This window comes from Mandrillus leucophaeus, unplaced genomic scaffold (genome assembly GCF_000951045.1).
Source record: "Mandrillus leucophaeus isolate KB7577 unplaced genomic scaffold, Mleu.le_1.0 Scaffold224, whole genome shotgun sequence".
Taxonomy (NCBI): domain Eukaryota; kingdom Metazoa; phylum Chordata; class Mammalia; order Primates; family Cercopithecidae; genus Mandrillus; species Mandrillus leucophaeus.
Window position 1 is genome coordinate 2,194,952 of NW_012102299.1, and position 17,286 is coordinate 2,212,237.

Below are 17,286 nucleotides of genomic sequence, written 5' to 3' on the forward strand. Positions count from 1 at the left end.
GACGCAGTAGTACTCAAGGAAAGACAATTTTGACTTGATAGTGTTTATGTCTGAAAATGGGTAAAAAATACACAATTAAAAATAAGGAGGCATTTTAAAACATCACTAGAGATTAGTTCCAAGAAAAAAAAAATTGGGACTGTATTTAAAAGGATGATGAAGGTGAACTTTTTAGGGAAGATGACATAAATGACATTTGAACAGTAATCTGAATGAAATTTAGTAGTAAACCATGCAAAGATGTGGTACAAGGTTTTTGCAGGCAAAACTGACAGATTCCAAAGGCTGTTATAGAATCTGAGCATGTCTAATAATGAGCAAGAAAGCCAATGTGACTAGAATGGATTAAAGAAATGGAAGGTAGAAGAGGAACTTAGAGGGAAAGCAAAGACAGTATAATTTGAGGGCTTGTAACCACCTTCAGGACTTTAGATTTTACGGTTAATGTGATGTGGATTCATTATAGATTTTGAGCAGAATTGCAGAGAAATCAGCCAGGATCTTAAGCGAGATAATATCAGCTTGGACTCCAGGGTTTTGTAACTAGAGGTAGAGAGAATGACTTTGAACTTATTTTGAAGTTAAACCTGAAGGAGCATGCTAATGGATTGGATGTAGGTGGTTAGATAAAGAGAGAAATCAGAGATGGCTTTTAGGTGTTAGGCATGATCAACTGGGCGAATAATGGGTCTGCGTGCCGAAATGTGTACACACACACACACACACACACACGCACACACGCACACACACACAACTTAAATATGACATTTTTAAAATCACTTCTAATCCCCTAGTACTGGTTATTACAACACAGACACTACTGACATTTTGGGACTTTGGGTTGTAGAATTACTTGTTGTGAGGCACGTCCCTGTGCATTGGAGGATAGTTAGCAACATCTATAGCCTCTGTGTTCGGGATACCAATAGCAAATCATCCTCTCTAGTGGTGACAGATGCGTCTCAGATATTACCAAAGATTCGCCGAAGGCAAATTCACCGCCGCTTGACAACCACCGCGCTGGGTTCTATGACGCTTTTTAAACGCGGAGACTGTCTTGTTTGGAAAAAGTATTCCCTTGTGTGGAACTTTCTCACATTATAGAACATTAGTAATACCACCCTGACCCTCATCACTATAGTTGTGACAAGAAATGGGGAGAACACTTGCCTGGTTTCTTCACACTGCTAAGCAAATGAATGTAGCTGCTGGCTGACTCCTGGGGAACACTAACATTTATTGGAAAGGGAGGCTTCTGCAAAGGAGAATAAAATAGAGTAGCCAGTGATTTAGCAGAAAGACTAGGCTACTTTGATTGATGTTCCAGAAGCCAAGTGCAAACATCTTGTCAAAAAGGAGGAAATAATTAACTGTATCCAACACTGCTGGAGTGTCTAGCAAGTTGCTAAATGAGAACTGATCATTGCTTTTGTAACTCGTGGTCAGTAGTGACGTGACATGAGTGATTTCAGTGAAACGGAAAAAAGTCTGACTGGAAAGAATTAAATAATAACTGGAGGCAAAGAAAAGAAGAAGATAATACTGAATATGAAAGTTCTTTTGAGAACTTCTGCTATAAAAAGGAAGTAGAGAAATGAGGAGGGAGTTGGTGAGAAACATGACAGTTACATGGTAGGGTTACTTGTTTTAAAAGCTATTTCATATATTTATATACTGATGGGAACAATCTGGGATAAGCCAAAATTGGGATTACAGGAGAGAGGGACACCAAAGAACACTGAGTAAAAGGGCTGGGATTGAGTGCACCGTGGCGCTCTAGATTTAGATAAGAACAGGACAGTGCAAGCATTTTAACAAGCAGGAGTCAGAACATGTGAGGGCAGATGTGCATAGGTTGATAATTCTTTGCCATGGAAACGTTTCTCATCTGATTCTCCTTTCTAAGTGAAATATAAAGTCAGATAGTATATTGTCTTGGAAAATAAAGAAAGAGGAAGAATTAGAAGGAGAGAGGGAGAAAGACAGAGAAAGAAAGAAAGAGAGAGAGAAAGAAGGAAGAAAGAAAGGAGAGAGAAAGGAGAAGAACGAGAAGAAAAAGAAGAAAGAAAGAGAGAGAAAGAAAGGAGAAAGAAGAAAAAAAGAAAAGAGAGAAAGAAAAGAGAAGAATGAGAAGAGAAAGAAGAAAGAAAGGAGGGAAGAAAGGAAGGAAAGAACGAACGAATGAACAGAAAGAGAAAGAAAAAAAGAAAGAAAGAAAGAAAGAAAAGAAAAGAAAGAAAATGAAAAGCAGGCAGGCCTATTTCCTGAGTCTGTGAGAGAAAGAAAGAAAAGAGAAGAATGAGAAGAGAAAGAAGAAAGAAAGAAAAAGAAAGAAAGGAGGGAAGAAAGGAAGGAAAGAAAGAACGAATGAAAAGAAAGAAAGAAACAAACAAAAGAAAGAAAGAGAAAGAAAGAAAGAACGAGAGAAAGAAAAGAGAAGAATGAGAAGAGAAAGAAGAAAGAAAGAAAAAGAAAGAAAGAAAGAAAGAAAGAAAGAAAGAAAGAAAGAAAGAAAGAAAGAAAGAAAGAAAGAAAGAAAGAAAATGAAAAGCAGGCAGGCCTATTTCCTGAGTCTGTGGAGGGGCTGAGGTGGTATTGGAAGCTTGAGGTGCAAGGAGCAGGTGTGAAATAAGTCACTGAGAAGAATGAGAGAGCGGATTGACCAGAAAGATGTAGTAGAATTCCAGAAAGTGTTGTGTACCACCACCATGAGGTTTGGGGTCAAGATTTTGCCTTAAGACCAGTCAACACAGTTTTATGTTTTTCAACATATTTAGACATACTCAACTGTTAGGCTGTCAGCTTAGAGCAGGGGCACCAGGGTTAATCTCACATGGATTTTAAAGCTGACTGCCCTGTATTACTATATTACTTTGGACAAGCTACCCTCTTTGTTTTTCAGTTTACTCAACTGCAAAACAGGCCACTAAAAGTATCTATTTTTAGGGTCATTTAAAAAACTGTATGTATAATGTGCAGACATATAGTAAGTGCTCAGTTAATGTTAGATATTATTATGAAGATGGCTACTGCTTAAATAAGAGAGTACCCATAGGATGGTACTTGGCACCTGGTTTATTATAGCTGTGTGCTTTATAAATAACAGCAATGCCCAAGATTTTACTTTTTTCATACTTTTAACACAGTCATTGTTTCACTGTAATTTTTTCAGAAGAAATTTATAACTAAAATAGAAGGTATTGTTGAATGCTAACAGTTGTAAATAGGGAAATATGAGCCACCACGATGGCAAGGAAAGCCTGCATATTCTGATAACTGCATTCTCAACACAGGCACCAGCGAAAAGAATATAATAGAAAAATATCAAATAGAAAGCTTGCCCTGGAAAAAATCCATACCTAATCCTACAAAGAGAAAATGGATTTTTTTTGACAATACTTCAAAGCTCAGTGATATATATTTCACATTTCTCCTTTTCTAAAAGTGTAATTATTCACTTTAAAATGAAGCAAGAACTAAATAAATAGAACAAATACCATATATCACCACAAAGTCAATATATTATGGTCTGGTTCTGAGCAAATATTGCATGTCATTTGTATTCCCAGAACTGCAGGGCTTTCCGTGGCTACAAGGTCAGTGCGTGGTCGGACAGCTGTTAAAATCAAAACCTGCACTGTGCTGGGTCACCTGGTAACTACTGTCTATCTCCCAAGTGCATTCTGCTGACATTCAAGGGTTAAACTGGTGATTCCTAGTAAACACTGTGCTTTGAAGTAGCACATACTGTGAGCTGTGTTATTAGAAACCCTTGCTTGTCCTTGTGTCTAAAAATAAGGAGGAACACTCTCGCACCAAATCTCTACCTTATTTTCACTCAGAAAGCCGGGTTGAATCTCTCCGTTTCAATCTACGATAGCTCTAGAAAAGTCAAAAGCATGAATAGAAAGAAACATTAAGAAGAAGGAAGAAAATGGAAATGTAAATCAGAATAGAGGAAAAATAAGAAGAAAAGCAGTGAAATAAGACTGTGCTTTGATTTGAAGAAAGAGTACTGAAGAACCAAAAGGAAATGCTTTCTCTTCAAAACATTATCTCATTTTACCATTCGTCCAAAACTATTACGATGACACATGCGTTAGAGGAACAATGATATTTTATCTCAGAAATATCCTGGGGTCGGGGGAAGCAAATATTTATTTTCCTACTCTATGTACTTGACAAATGAATAGAAACAGGGCAAGCAGCTTGATCAAGGACAACCCAGAGAAGCCAGATGAAAGCGAAATAACATTGTTTCTCATGCAGGCCTTGCATCTTTAGGACACTGAACATTCTTGAAATTTGGGTACTGAAAGTGTGTTGGAAAAATAGTATCAAGTGCAATCAGAAAGAAACAAAGTTTAAAATCAGTCTTATGTTAAGTACTATCTATAATATCATACCTGCTGAAAATAAAATCTGTATCACAAGTGTAGCCCCAAGATCCTGAGTGAGACATGTTAACCAGTAACATCCCACATTGTCTAAATTAGAGGATTTGTTTCAAATGTCATATGGGAAGTGCCGCTGAATCTGAGTTTTTGTGAAACGCGATTGGGGAACTGGGAAGACAAGAATGATAGGGAGTTTCTATTTGTTTGTTTTGTTTTTGCGCTATTTCCAGTCTAGAAATAACTGCTTATCATAAGAACCAAAATATCAAATTTTGTTCTCATAGTTGAAGTAGGCTCCAATGCATAACACAGAGGAAGCAGGAAAAAAAATTTCAAGGAAAAAAAGAGATTTAAAAAAATTCTAGCACCTCCTAAAGCACAGTGGATCTATTCCTGGTGAAATAATATTGCTCATTATAACAGAAAGAGATGAAAAAAGTCCCTCTTGAAATACATTGCACTTTGAACTACTACAAATCAGGGGACTAGGAATCTTTCTGGTTAATAATAAGGATCCGATTATTAGAAGAGAACCTTAATCTGGCATAGGATAAGAATAATTTGAGAACCACAGTTTAAGAGTTCTAGAATTTATGTAGCTATTGAAGATCAGAGCCTAGACAGTTCTCTGGACATACTTGTTAAAGGTTTCCACTCATTGCTTAATAGCATGTGATTAGAAATTAGTAACAGAACTCCAAATTCTAGTCCTGATATTTATATAAGATCATGAATAAATTTTACTATAAAGTACATGTGATTCCCATTTTCTATGTGATATTTGTAATTCTTCATACTTGTTCATAGCCAAAAAGCCAGAAGCAATGATACTAGTAATTCTTAATTTATTTTTTGTTTGTGTAGGCTTCTTAAATAAAGCTCCCCCTAAAACAAAAGAACGTGTTTTAGCATGCCCAAACGAACCCCACCTTTCAATTGCATTCGGAATTATGGTACTTGGAAGGGGTATATTAGATGGGCAGTGGGCCCTATACACGTAATGGGTCTTCAACTAGATTTATTCCTACCAAATTGTGATTGTGTTTGCAAAGCACCAGAACAACTCATCAAAGTTTCCAATGCTGCCAGCCTTTCCTAACAGAGTTCATTCAACGAGATTCAGTTTGAATGATTTTTCTTGACTATACTGACTGGTTGTATTCATATCATGTAAATGTAGACATTTTTCTACATAAAGGAATTAATAGATGTTTCTTTATACACGCATGTCTGATGGACATTAACTCTTCATTTACTATTACATCACTTAATTAACCAAGTATATTAACTCCTCATTTACCATCATATTGAGGCTGATCTATATGATGGTCATGGTTTAAATTTTCTGGCCTGGAATTCAGCAAAGTCTGACACCAACTAGCCGTATCCTTCTTATTCGTCATCACCTCCCTGTTTTACCCAGTCTGGTAGTGTTTATTTTTGCACTTACAGCACATCTGAATTAGGACCAGCTACATTGTATGTGCTCAGTGGCCACATATGGCTAAATGGATGCTATACTAGGCAGCACAGTCCTAGAATATTTTCATCAGATTCCTCTATCCTTTTCCTCACCCTGTACCTCCTCAATTATATCTCAACTCTCTCTTCCTGAATACAGTTCTAAAACTAAGGTTTTTGATTTTTGGGGAATTGCTGGTTCTTCCTATGCCAATAGAACACCTCTGGCTTTAGTAGTCATTTCTTATACCTTATACTCAAGACAATTCAGGACAAGTTGTTTGTGTGTTTGCTTTTTATTTGTGGTAAAATATGATAATACAAAATTTACCATTTTAATCATTTTTAAGTATATATTTCATTGCCGTTAAGTACATTCACATTGTTGTGCAAACATCACCATCATCCAACTCCAGAACTTTTTCATCTTCCCCAGCTGAAACTCTGTGCTCATTAAATGTGAAATCCCCATTCTCCCCCAGCCCCTGGCAAATACCGTTCTATTTTCTGCCTCTGTGAGCTTGACTACTCTAGGTATCTCACAGAAGTGGAATCACGCAATATTTGGCCCCTGGTAACTGGCTTATTTCACCTAGCACAACTTCTTCAAGGTTCATTCATGTTGTGGTATTTGTCAGAATTTTGTTTTTAAGGCTGAATAATATTTCATTATATGTATAGGCCTCATTATATATACCCATTCATTTGTCAATGGACATTTTGGTGCTTCCATCTTTTGGCTAGAGTGAATAATCCTTCTACGGACATGGATGTACAGATAGATGCTGGGGTCCCTGCTTTCATTTATTTTGAGTGGACACCTACAGGTGGAATTGATGGATCCTATGGTACATCCATATTTAATTTTTTGAGGAGTCACCATTTCATTTTCCACAGTGGCTGCACCAATTTACACTGAAGTAGAAATGCATAAGGGTTTCAATTTCTCCACATACTCACCAACTCTTGTTACTTTCTTTTTTGATTTTTTTATAACAGACATACATTTTCTTTTATTACCATTTCCGAATGACTTTAGGAATATTTACTGAAGTTAAGGCCAACTTAAATCTTGATTAACATATAGACGTAAGAATTCAAACACTGATATGTCAGTCATTTTACATTGTTTATTGAATAAATTATGGTATTTCTGATTTTATTCAAAACTCTTAACTAGGACCTTGAAACTCTACACATTCATCCTGGCCCTGCCACTACCCACTATCTGACTTTATGGAAGTGGCTTAATTTCTTTTATATTTAAAAAATGAGGGTGATAATTTCTCACCTACTATATTCACTGGGTTGTTATAATTGTAAAATTTAGTTAATCAATTTAAAATTGCTTGGATTACTCTGAAATGATAGATTTATTCAAGGACTTATCATTGAGGCTGCTATATACATCACAGTGATTTTCATTTACATTTTGCACATGTAATCCACTTTAAAGAACACTTACGCCTTGTTTTCTTCCTCAATTTTGTTTCATTATTTACCATGTACATTCAGAATAGCAGTCATTAAGTGTAATGCAACTATGGATGGTAGTAAGTCAGTTATATTACTGAAGGGAGGTACTTTATTCTTTCTTGCCTTTCTAATTGGATTATGGTCTTTTAATTACATTGTAATTCAGAAATTTGATTGAGACTTATTCCCCTTTACTTGTCAGCTTCTTAAATCAGATGTATTACTGAATCCTAGGTCCTGTAAATAACAATGAAAATTAATGCTCAAGAAATTACATTTAATCTATTGCTTTGACCAAGGTTTTGCTCTCTGTACTTGTATTTGCATGCAATTTCTAGAATAACTTCAGTGTGCATTCTCTGAACATCTTTTTATTTTGGCTAACAGAAGTATAGAAATTTAAATACCTATTTGATTTATTGAGGAGGAGGGCAGTTTTCATCAGTGAACTGGAAAACCTACCTTTTACTTGTCGTTTTCTAACTGGGACATGAACTAGGTTTTCAAAACCCTTAATTTTATTACTCCATTTAGTGCAAAGATTGGGAAATGAGAAATTGAGTTGTATGAGAAAAAGAGCAAATTGTACATCCTGCGGTGGCACTGATGAGTTTGGGTCTTTTTGAAACACTGTCTATTTTCAGATGTCAGTTTGCAATACCTCTCAATATAAGGATGGCCAGCAGGGTTAAAGTACTGGAGAAGTTATCTGCAGCAGTCATTATAATAGTAACATTGTGTGCTGACACAAATGAAGCATTTTATGTGCAAGTGAGAAAGAAAAAAAAAAGATACAAGTGAATGTTTTGGATAGAATCTGTGGCATAAGAAAACTAAAAAGGAAATTGCAACTCTAAGAAACTCAGCTAAAAAAATGATAAAAATGGCCAGGCGCGGTGGCCCAAGCCTGTAATCCCAGCACTTTGGGAGGCCAAGACGCGCGGATCACGAGGTCAGGAGATCGAGACCATCCTGGTTAACACGGTGAAACCCCGTCTCTACTAAAAATACAAAAAACTAGCCGGGCGAGGTGGCGGGCGCCTGTAGTCCCAGCTACTTGGGAGGCTGAGGCAGGAGAATGGCGGGAACCCGGGAGGCAGAGCTTGCAGTGAACTGAGATCGCGCCACTGCACTCCAGCCTGGGCGACAGAGCGAGACTCCGTCTCAAAAAAAAAAAAAAAAAAAAAGATAAAAATACACACTTTAATGAAAATTAAAAAATTTATTCTTCAAGTATCCCCAAATGAAGCTTAAGAATTTGCAGGTCAAAATATATTATTTTTTAGAAAGGAGATTTTTGTAAATTCTTTGAGATTCTGATTTAGCAATCTGTAGTGCGGCCTGCAGATGTTTGAGTTTGCAGAGCTGATTAGGTGACAGAGTTGGGAAGACCTATTTAATGGTATCATATGAATAGCGTTCCAGCTGAATCACTTCGTTGCTTCTTGATGTTCCCTGTGCATTGAGCAGTTACATGTAAATGGTTGTATTTTGCACAAATAAAAAACTATGCCTTAATTTTGGAGTTTTTAATTATTTTTATAATAGAAAGAGAGATAAGAGCCATTGGACTTAGGGAACTTCAAGATTCTGGCAAGATTTTCCATAAGGATCTTCTATTTATTGAAACAAAACAAGAAAAAGAAAGACAAACTTGAATGACTTACTTGTATCATTTGAAAATTATATATCTACTCTCTGAGCTGGTTTCCTATGTATACTCTGTTACTTCAGTCAAAGGCGTTTAATCCTTTGGGGATGCTGGAAGAGCCATCAGTGCGGTAATTGAAATACTTTAAAATCTCATTAAAATATATGTGGCTAATTTGCGTAACAGCCTTAGCACACATATTTTATACATGTATTTTCTGCTACTCATAGTGTAGTCTGGGTTTTATCAGCATCAACATCACCTGCGATCTTATTGAAAATGGAGACTCAAGCTCACTACAATCCTTCTGATTCATTATCTGCGTTTTAACAATATTCCTAGGTGATTCGCATGTACAGTAACATTTAAGAAGTTCTATAATTGAATATGTTGGAAGAAATCTGTCTCCTCACCAGTCTCAGGAGACTCTCACTTGTACTCTAAATTCTGTTTTAGTCTAGTTTTGGATTTAGAATACTTTCAGCCAAAACAATTTATTTCTATATTCTCTGAAGATCAGTTATTCAAAATGCTCACAAAGAAATCAGCTCCTTACGTTTCATAAACATTTTTTGGTACTTGCTCTATGCAAGGCATTTAATCTTCACAAACATGCTATTTTTCATTTATGAAAATGTGTCCAACTTAACAAGCCTAGTAGATAGCTGAGTCTGGGTGTGGATCCAGGTCGCATGGTTCCCAAATCGGTAACCACTGAAAGTTCAAGGGAGGAGGCTCTTTGATGTTGGAAGTAACATTCAAATTATTAAACCTTTGTAATGATGATTCAATAGGTGGAGATACCTGTTTGTTCCTAAGCCGAGGATAAAAGTAACTCCTGATATTTTCATAAGACATATCATATACTCTTATCTAGTCACATTTGTCTATTTCACAACACTATAATGAAGCTGAATTAATGTGTTTTGTAGGTATAACTATAATTTGAAAGCATTGTTCTTCCTAAACAATTATCTAGGAATAGCCGTGATGGCTCACAGATGACCGAACTTTACAGCCAGACAAAACAATAGAGGAGAAAAGAACTGTTTATGTAGATGTGAACGGAAGTCTCATGCTTGCACAATCACATTCCCTATTGATGAATGACTAAGAAGTCACGGACTGTGTTTCTTACTTTGGGTAAATCTAGGGCAGTCGGGGAAATTGCTTCTTCTTTTTTCCTTTTCTTTGTCCTCCCTTCTTTTTTTACATAGGATGCCCTGGAAATGACAATACATATTTCGGTTTGATACGGCATCATATTTCCTATGGTAGGGTAAAGATTAGGAACACGTAAATAAATACTTTCTTACCGACCCAAATTAGACTACAGATTAAGGACCAAAAAGTGGAATATTTCCCATGTCTCCTCTGACTCTGGATGAAAATCCTGTTTTCTAGGTTAGGAAACTGTAAAGATTCAAGCCTTGTCTATGAGAGAACAGAAACAACTTAAATGTCTATAGTTCAAGAAAAGTTTAAAAGGTGACGACTAAAAGAACTGGAAGAAAATTATGTGTATCCACTGAATATGTTATCAAGTTAAAACTGTTTTTTATAATGGGAAGAAGAGCTTGTGATGAGAGTGAAGAATATCGTAAAACCAAATTTGAAAAGCTTATTGAAGCAAATGTGTATCCACTATCGTAAGTAATTTTTTGTTATTTTGCCTTTCAGTGTGTATGTACAGAGAACCATCACTACATGAAATTGGAGAAAAACAAGGGCGTTCAAGGAAAAGTTCTGGAACACCCACCATGAATGGAGGCAAAGTTGTGAATCAAGATTCAACATAGCTGAGAACTCTCCCCTGCTTCCCTCTCTCATCCCTTCCCCTTCTCTTCCCTCCCGTTTACCCATTTCCTTCCAGTAAATCCACCCAAGGAGAGGAAAATAAAATGACAACGCAAGACCTAGTGGCTAAGATTCTGCACTCAAAATCTTCCTTTGTGTAGGACAAGAAAATTGAACCAAAGCTTGCTTGTTGCAATGTGGTAGAAAACTCACATGCACAAAGTTTAACACACTTAAAAGCAAAGGAAAAAATAAAATCAGAACTCCACAAACATTAAATTAAACTGTATTGTTATGCGTAGAAGGCTAATTGTAATGAAGACATTAATAAAGACGAAATAAAGTTATTACTTTAAAGGAAAGGGTTTTGGAGAACTGAACTCACAAACTGATGTTATATACTAAATAGCTTAAACTCATGATAATGCTGCGATGTGTGGTTTTGCTTGATTTTGTATTTTATTTGGGCATCTGGAATTGACACACCATTACATTCTGTTTGCAGGATTTTTTTGTAACCATGGAATTGAACATTTCCAAATTATAAACTATTCTAATACCTATAAAATATATAGCCAGAAACCATTTACCATCAAGAAAAGAGTAAGAAATTATTTTTGAGATGTAATTTAAGATTGTCTTATGTAAAAGGAAAGTCTTGTATTGAATCGAAAGGCCTTAATGAATTTAATTATTTCGTAAAAATAATTTCAAATTATCCTAGAGTATAATATTTTTATCAAAGATATTATTTCAGAAGTTTTTTGTTTTTTGGGTTTTTTTTCAGTAATTTAGGAAAAAAAGTTACTGTTCTAATGCTGAAGTGACTTTTGGGAATTCTTTGCCAGTGCCATGTCTAGGTGGTAAGATATAAGTTACTTGCTGTTGGCATTTGGTCTGATTTTTTGCTTTGTGGACACCTTTGAGTATAAGTGCATGTTTTAGAAAGCTTTGTATCCTGTCTTGCAACAGGAAAGAAAGAAGAGGGGTTTTACATAAGGAAATAAGTCCTAGGAAATTAGTCAATGCAAATTGCATTTGCCTTTGTACCTTACCACAGTCTTATATTGTTTTTTAAACTCTGCCATGAAATTTGGAGACATGACTGTGAAATTCCTAACTTACTATCTTATGAAGCCAGTAGCTAATTTGTTGCTATACACACACACACACACACACACACACACACACACGCACACATATATCCTCATTTACAAGTCCAGTTTGCAATTCGTTTGTTTCCTAGAACACAGAAAGGTACCAGTAATACACTAAATTTTCAAGGGGTGTAGAGAAATAATATGGAATTAGCAGCTATGACTCCAACAGACAGGATTGTGTGAGCAGCTTAAAGTAGCAAAAAAGAACTCAGTGTAAGAGAAGGCACATACATAGTTAAGAATACTAAAGTATTTTTAAAAATCAAGGAAGCATAATAATAATAAAAAAAAAATCAAGGAAGCAATAAATGTTCTATAATTTGCATTGGAATAAATAGATCTATTTAGTCCTACAAATCAGGAGTGGTGTAGAGACATCCAAATTTAAAGAAAAAAACCACACAAAACAGAATGTTAAAAAATGTATGCAGATTTATGGATATTACCAATGAGAAGACATAGCATGTAACTTCTCCTATATCTCTACTGTCCAGCATGTATTGTTCCAAATACGACTCCCTAAATATATACACTTTGCAGAAGCTCTAGGCCCTCACCTCAAACCTTGCCATTGGTTGCCGTATTTCAAGGTCAACATAGTTTCCCTCACTTTACACAATCATTATTCTTCAATAGTGGATCATATCCTTCACCAAGTATCCTATTTATGTTATCTAGAGGTTAGCACAAAATGAAATGAAGGAATTTACCTAAGCAGTTGGGAAGAACAAATGTTATGCATCTAGGCAAAGATTTTGAAGATACATTTGTAAGAGATATTTGTTTAACCAAAATATTTGGAAAGTAACAAAGAAAGACATTTAAATTTTCTAAAAATGGACTTGCTCTTCTAGGAAAAGAATACCCTTGGGGGAAAAAATATAACTCTAGCTGTATTTCTTCTTGTCACTCTTGATTCAACTTGATTATAAATACACCTGTCACTACCAGAACCAAAAAAAAGAAAAAAGAAAAAATCCCAAACACAAAGTTTATTTTATTTGAAAAAAATTAAAAAGAAACCTCAACACTATGGGACACTGGCTCTCTTAGCATGAAATGACTTGAGCTTTTGTGGTGATACACACAGGTACACATTCATCAGTGAAACAATTGATGGTTTCACAAATAATACAATTGATGAAATTCATAAAAAATCAATCACAATGGTGATTTCATGACAAAATATATTTAATTAAGTTGGTTATGAAAAAAATAGAGATATGAATCACTAACAAAATTCCTCCCTCTATTTTCCGTGGCTATTCATCATTTATCATCTAGACTCACATTTATCTCCTTCCTGATAGCAGTTAAGAAAGAATTCTAACCACCCAATTTGTATATTGTTTTTCTCTGTATTATGTTAAGCAAATGTTCACTGCAGTAAAATGTTTTGGAAATTAGCTTTGTCTTATTTCCAGTTTAGTTCAGAGAATTAATTGGAAACCTTGTTTCTTTTATACATAAACCTGACAAAAAAAATGTAGCTTAGATCAAAGGGTGAATGTTAGCTTAACTGCTGCTTATGTCTTAAGTACATAAAACCTTTAATAGAATAAACCAGTAGTCACTGAGGTTTTAAAAATATTACCATGTATAAACATGTAATATCCAACTTCATCCAAAAATCTGATTGAGTTTAAGTACTTTGTTTTTCAGGCATATTTCAAGTATAATACTTCTTTGATTTTCATTGTTCTGATTTCTGGGTCTTCAATTCATTCATCACCTATTCCTTTTTAAGTAAAATAAGTTTTATTTTTTGAGTTGCATTGGGATTTTTCCCAGGAAAAATATGACTTTTAGTAATGCTTTGCAATTGGCTGTGCAGATATAAATTAGGATATGTTTATCCTGAGTTCTTATTGGAATACGTTTCAAAATCAACGAGCTTAAGAATGAAAACAAAACTTTTGAGCGTCTCACAAAATAGCTTTCTGGTCAATATACCTTACTTGATTTGTAAGCTCGGAGAATAAAGTATAGAAACAAATGGAGCTGAAGTTCCATTTGCTAATTCAGAGACTTTTGTGCTTCTGCAAATTGGAGGGCAGCAAGCCATCCTATTCTCATAATAATAGTTTTGGCTTTGAAATTTACATACAAATTTAATAGCATATTTTTAGCCATTATGGATTGGTGCAATAAAGAGATATCAATGTAATGCAATGTGATGCTTTATGGGCCTCATTCTAATTCAGAAAGCTGGTTTAAAAGAACTAAGACTCTTCTGTTTAATAAAATAACAACAATCTAATATCTAGATTGGTGGTCCTGCAGTGTCACCACTGGGAGATGAGAGTATTAAGACAAGAGTAAGGACAAGGAAAGACTTAAAGGTTGCATACTGAAAAGTTTGGAATTCCTAATTTGGGAGCATTGATTTCTTGGTGAAGAAGTAAGTATGACTACATTGCCAGTAATTTTTTTAAAACATAGACCCAGAAATAGCAAATCTATTTCACCCTCATACCTTAGTCTACAAGGCCTTGCTCTTGAGAAGGTTTTCCATGATATTGCTTAATTTCATCTGCACAAGATGAGACGCAAACATAAAAATTCCCTGCTCATTTTAATACCATGAAAGGCTGAGGTTATTTCTCTGTCATAAAACTGTAAATAGCATTTTTTAAGTCAAAATTACATTTAAAACAGTGGATTGTTCTACAAATATATATGTGTATATATACATACGCTTCTGAAATAAGGATATATTATATAGAGTTTTTATTTGATTTGTGGTCTCTAGTCATACATAGTCAAAAATAAAGAGATTTGAATGCAAAACTTTATACATTAATGTATATTTCTAATGATAGTACAAATTGCCACTTTATAATAAAAAAGAAACAGGTGGGAATAATAATCAAAGCACACGTTCCTTCGGTACTTCGGTGATTTTTAATCCCCCTTGTGATGCGCAGGAAAATATTTTTTAGTTACAAAAAGTTATCTTAAAAAGCTATACTTCCCAATACAGATTTCATGATAAGTCCTATCAAATTGAGAATCTGTGGTGAAAGCTTAGGAAAAGGATGCTAGATGCTGATCTTTATTTTTCAGGATTTTTCCTGGAGCCCAAGTTAAAAATTCAATATTTAAATCTAAGTTAAGTGAAAATTAATAATGTTCGGAAATGATATATTGAGCTTTAGTAACAGATGGAAGCAAAAATAAGAATATTTAACGTTATGATAATAGCCTTAAAATAATGTAATAAAAATTGCATCATTAAATGTTCTATTAGTTGGAAAGAATGAGCTGATGTTTCTTTGTCTTTGCTCCAAGTACAATTTGAAGACAATGCCATTCATTTTACTCAAAATTGTTCAAAAAGTCCAGAACATACTCCCATGGCTAGAATTGGTATTAGCTCCAATACAAGGTTAAATGTTACAATCTTAAAAAATTATTGACACTGAAATGTTTAGTAAACATGTTGTATGAGAAACTAAACAAATTAATGTTTCATTTTTCCATTAAAGCACAGATTATTCAAATCCATTGTTTTCTGAGCTCAGATTTGTAAAATGTTTATACATCACTACCCTCCTGGAATTAAAAACAATTAAATCCTGAGATGCTCATGCACGTAGACAAAATATTGGCACTTTTTTTTTAAACATTAAACTTCTTTGAGAAGTCTACCAATTTTTTTTTAGTGTGTTTATCCTATATTGCTGAAAAAGTGCTGTTTCTTCTTAAGAAAAAGATCACAAATTGATTTACTGATGGGAAAGATGTCCAATTTTGTTGAAGAGTCGAAAGAAAAGTAAATGTTTCTTTGGAATTATTTAGCTACTTGTCTCAACCTGACATCTTGCTTTCAAGGATTAAGAACTAAAGTACGTTCATTTATTCTTTTGTTCATAACATACCAACTAGAGGCTCAGTTGAGTTTAGGCATCATAAACTAAACTGCAATCTCAAAAACAACAACAATAACAAAGGCAGACACATAAATAAACAAATAATGCAATACCTGAAAGTATGTGCTATGATAGATGCCAAAAAGATTTTCTATGCCACTGAGGAGCCAACAAAGGCATCATCAGGGATTGAAAAAGAACAGATATTTGCTGAGTGATAAAAGGGAGACGACAAAGCCCTCTCAAGAAGAGAAAATCATTTGAAGGAAAGATACGGATACTTGCAAAGCAGGGCTTAGTTGGGAAGAATGTTCAGAAAAGGAGGTGGAAGAAAAACTGAGTTGAGATCAATAAAAATGAAAAGTTACTCAAAGGTTTTCAATACAGCCTTTGTATTTGAACATCTGTATCTGCTAGGATGCTTCTGGTTGCTCAGGAAGAATCCCCAAACCAAACTGGCACTTCATCTCGAATATCTAGGTACACAGCATCACCATCAAGGCTTAATTTGTCTGTAGTTCTCTCAGCTCTGTCCACCTCCATGTATCACTTCCCTCTTGGAGGCAGAAGTTCCTTTAGAAGTTTCAGAACCTGCATGTGTATATAATCTATTCTCTATTCGAATCCCCCAGACAACATCTTACATTTCATTAGCCTGATTTAGATCATGTGTCCACACTTTAGTGACTGACCATGGCCAGAAATTTGAGATATGTTGACTAGTTTAAGTCAACCAAGACGTGGAGGTTGGATTGTCCCCAAAGATCCAAGTCTGCATGGTTGAGGGGTAAATATTTGAATGAAATTCAGAGCCCTTTTATTAAGAGGAAATAGAAATGAAGAGCAAAAAGTGGCAAATCTCTACTACTAATGAATAGTTGTATTTTCTATCACAAGTCATTGGATATTCTAAAAATCAGCAGAGAAATGCAAATATTGGTTAATTAAAGCTACTGCCATAAACCATAAGAACAAACAAAAGCATTGACAATTCAATTTCCTAAGCATTATTAAGTGACTGCTATGAAGAAGGCACTGTGCAGGTCACTGATGAAGAGAAAAACAGCTGCAATTTTAAAGAAAAGTGGTACATTTGACAATAACTCAGTATATCTGATATGTTCAGTGCTTTTAGATGACTCTCATGGAGGGGGGTTGAAAATGCAGTTTGCTTATTCTAGATCAGAAGTTCATATCATATCTACTTTTATTCATACCCATAGAAGCACTGCTAGGATTAGGCCATTAGAAAATGCTGCACTTCAAAATCACCTGCAACAACCGTGCTTGTCTTTCTTGAATCTCCTCTACAGAACATAGCACATGTTCTGAACACTTTGGATGGCACGAAGTGTATTAACAATCCAAACCACCGTATTCCATTTGTGGAAAGTGTTGGTTTTATATTTATATTGGCATCAAAACCTTGGGTTACCATCTTTCAAAAAAAAAGTCTTGATTTTCCACTGACT

General features: G+C 35.0%; 1 protein-coding gene across 3 annotated transcripts in view; it reads left to right on the plus strand.

Annotated features, from left to right (window-relative positions):
* The window catches only part of FGF12 (fibroblast growth factor 12), a 633,659-nt gene extending 622,497 nt beyond the window's left edge, over positions 1 to 11,162 (plus strand). For all 3 annotated transcript variants that reach the window (XM_011981343.1, XM_011981342.1, XM_011981341.1), the window contains one exon: positions 10,666 to 11,162. In XM_011981343.1, coding sequence (XP_011836733.1) covers positions 10,666 to 10,784 — 119 coding nt within the window. In that variant the 3' untranslated portion in view covers positions 10,785 to 11,162. The remainder of the gene's footprint in view (positions 1 to 10,665) is intronic.
* The last annotated feature ends 6,124 nt before the right edge of the window (positions 11,163 to 17,286 follow it).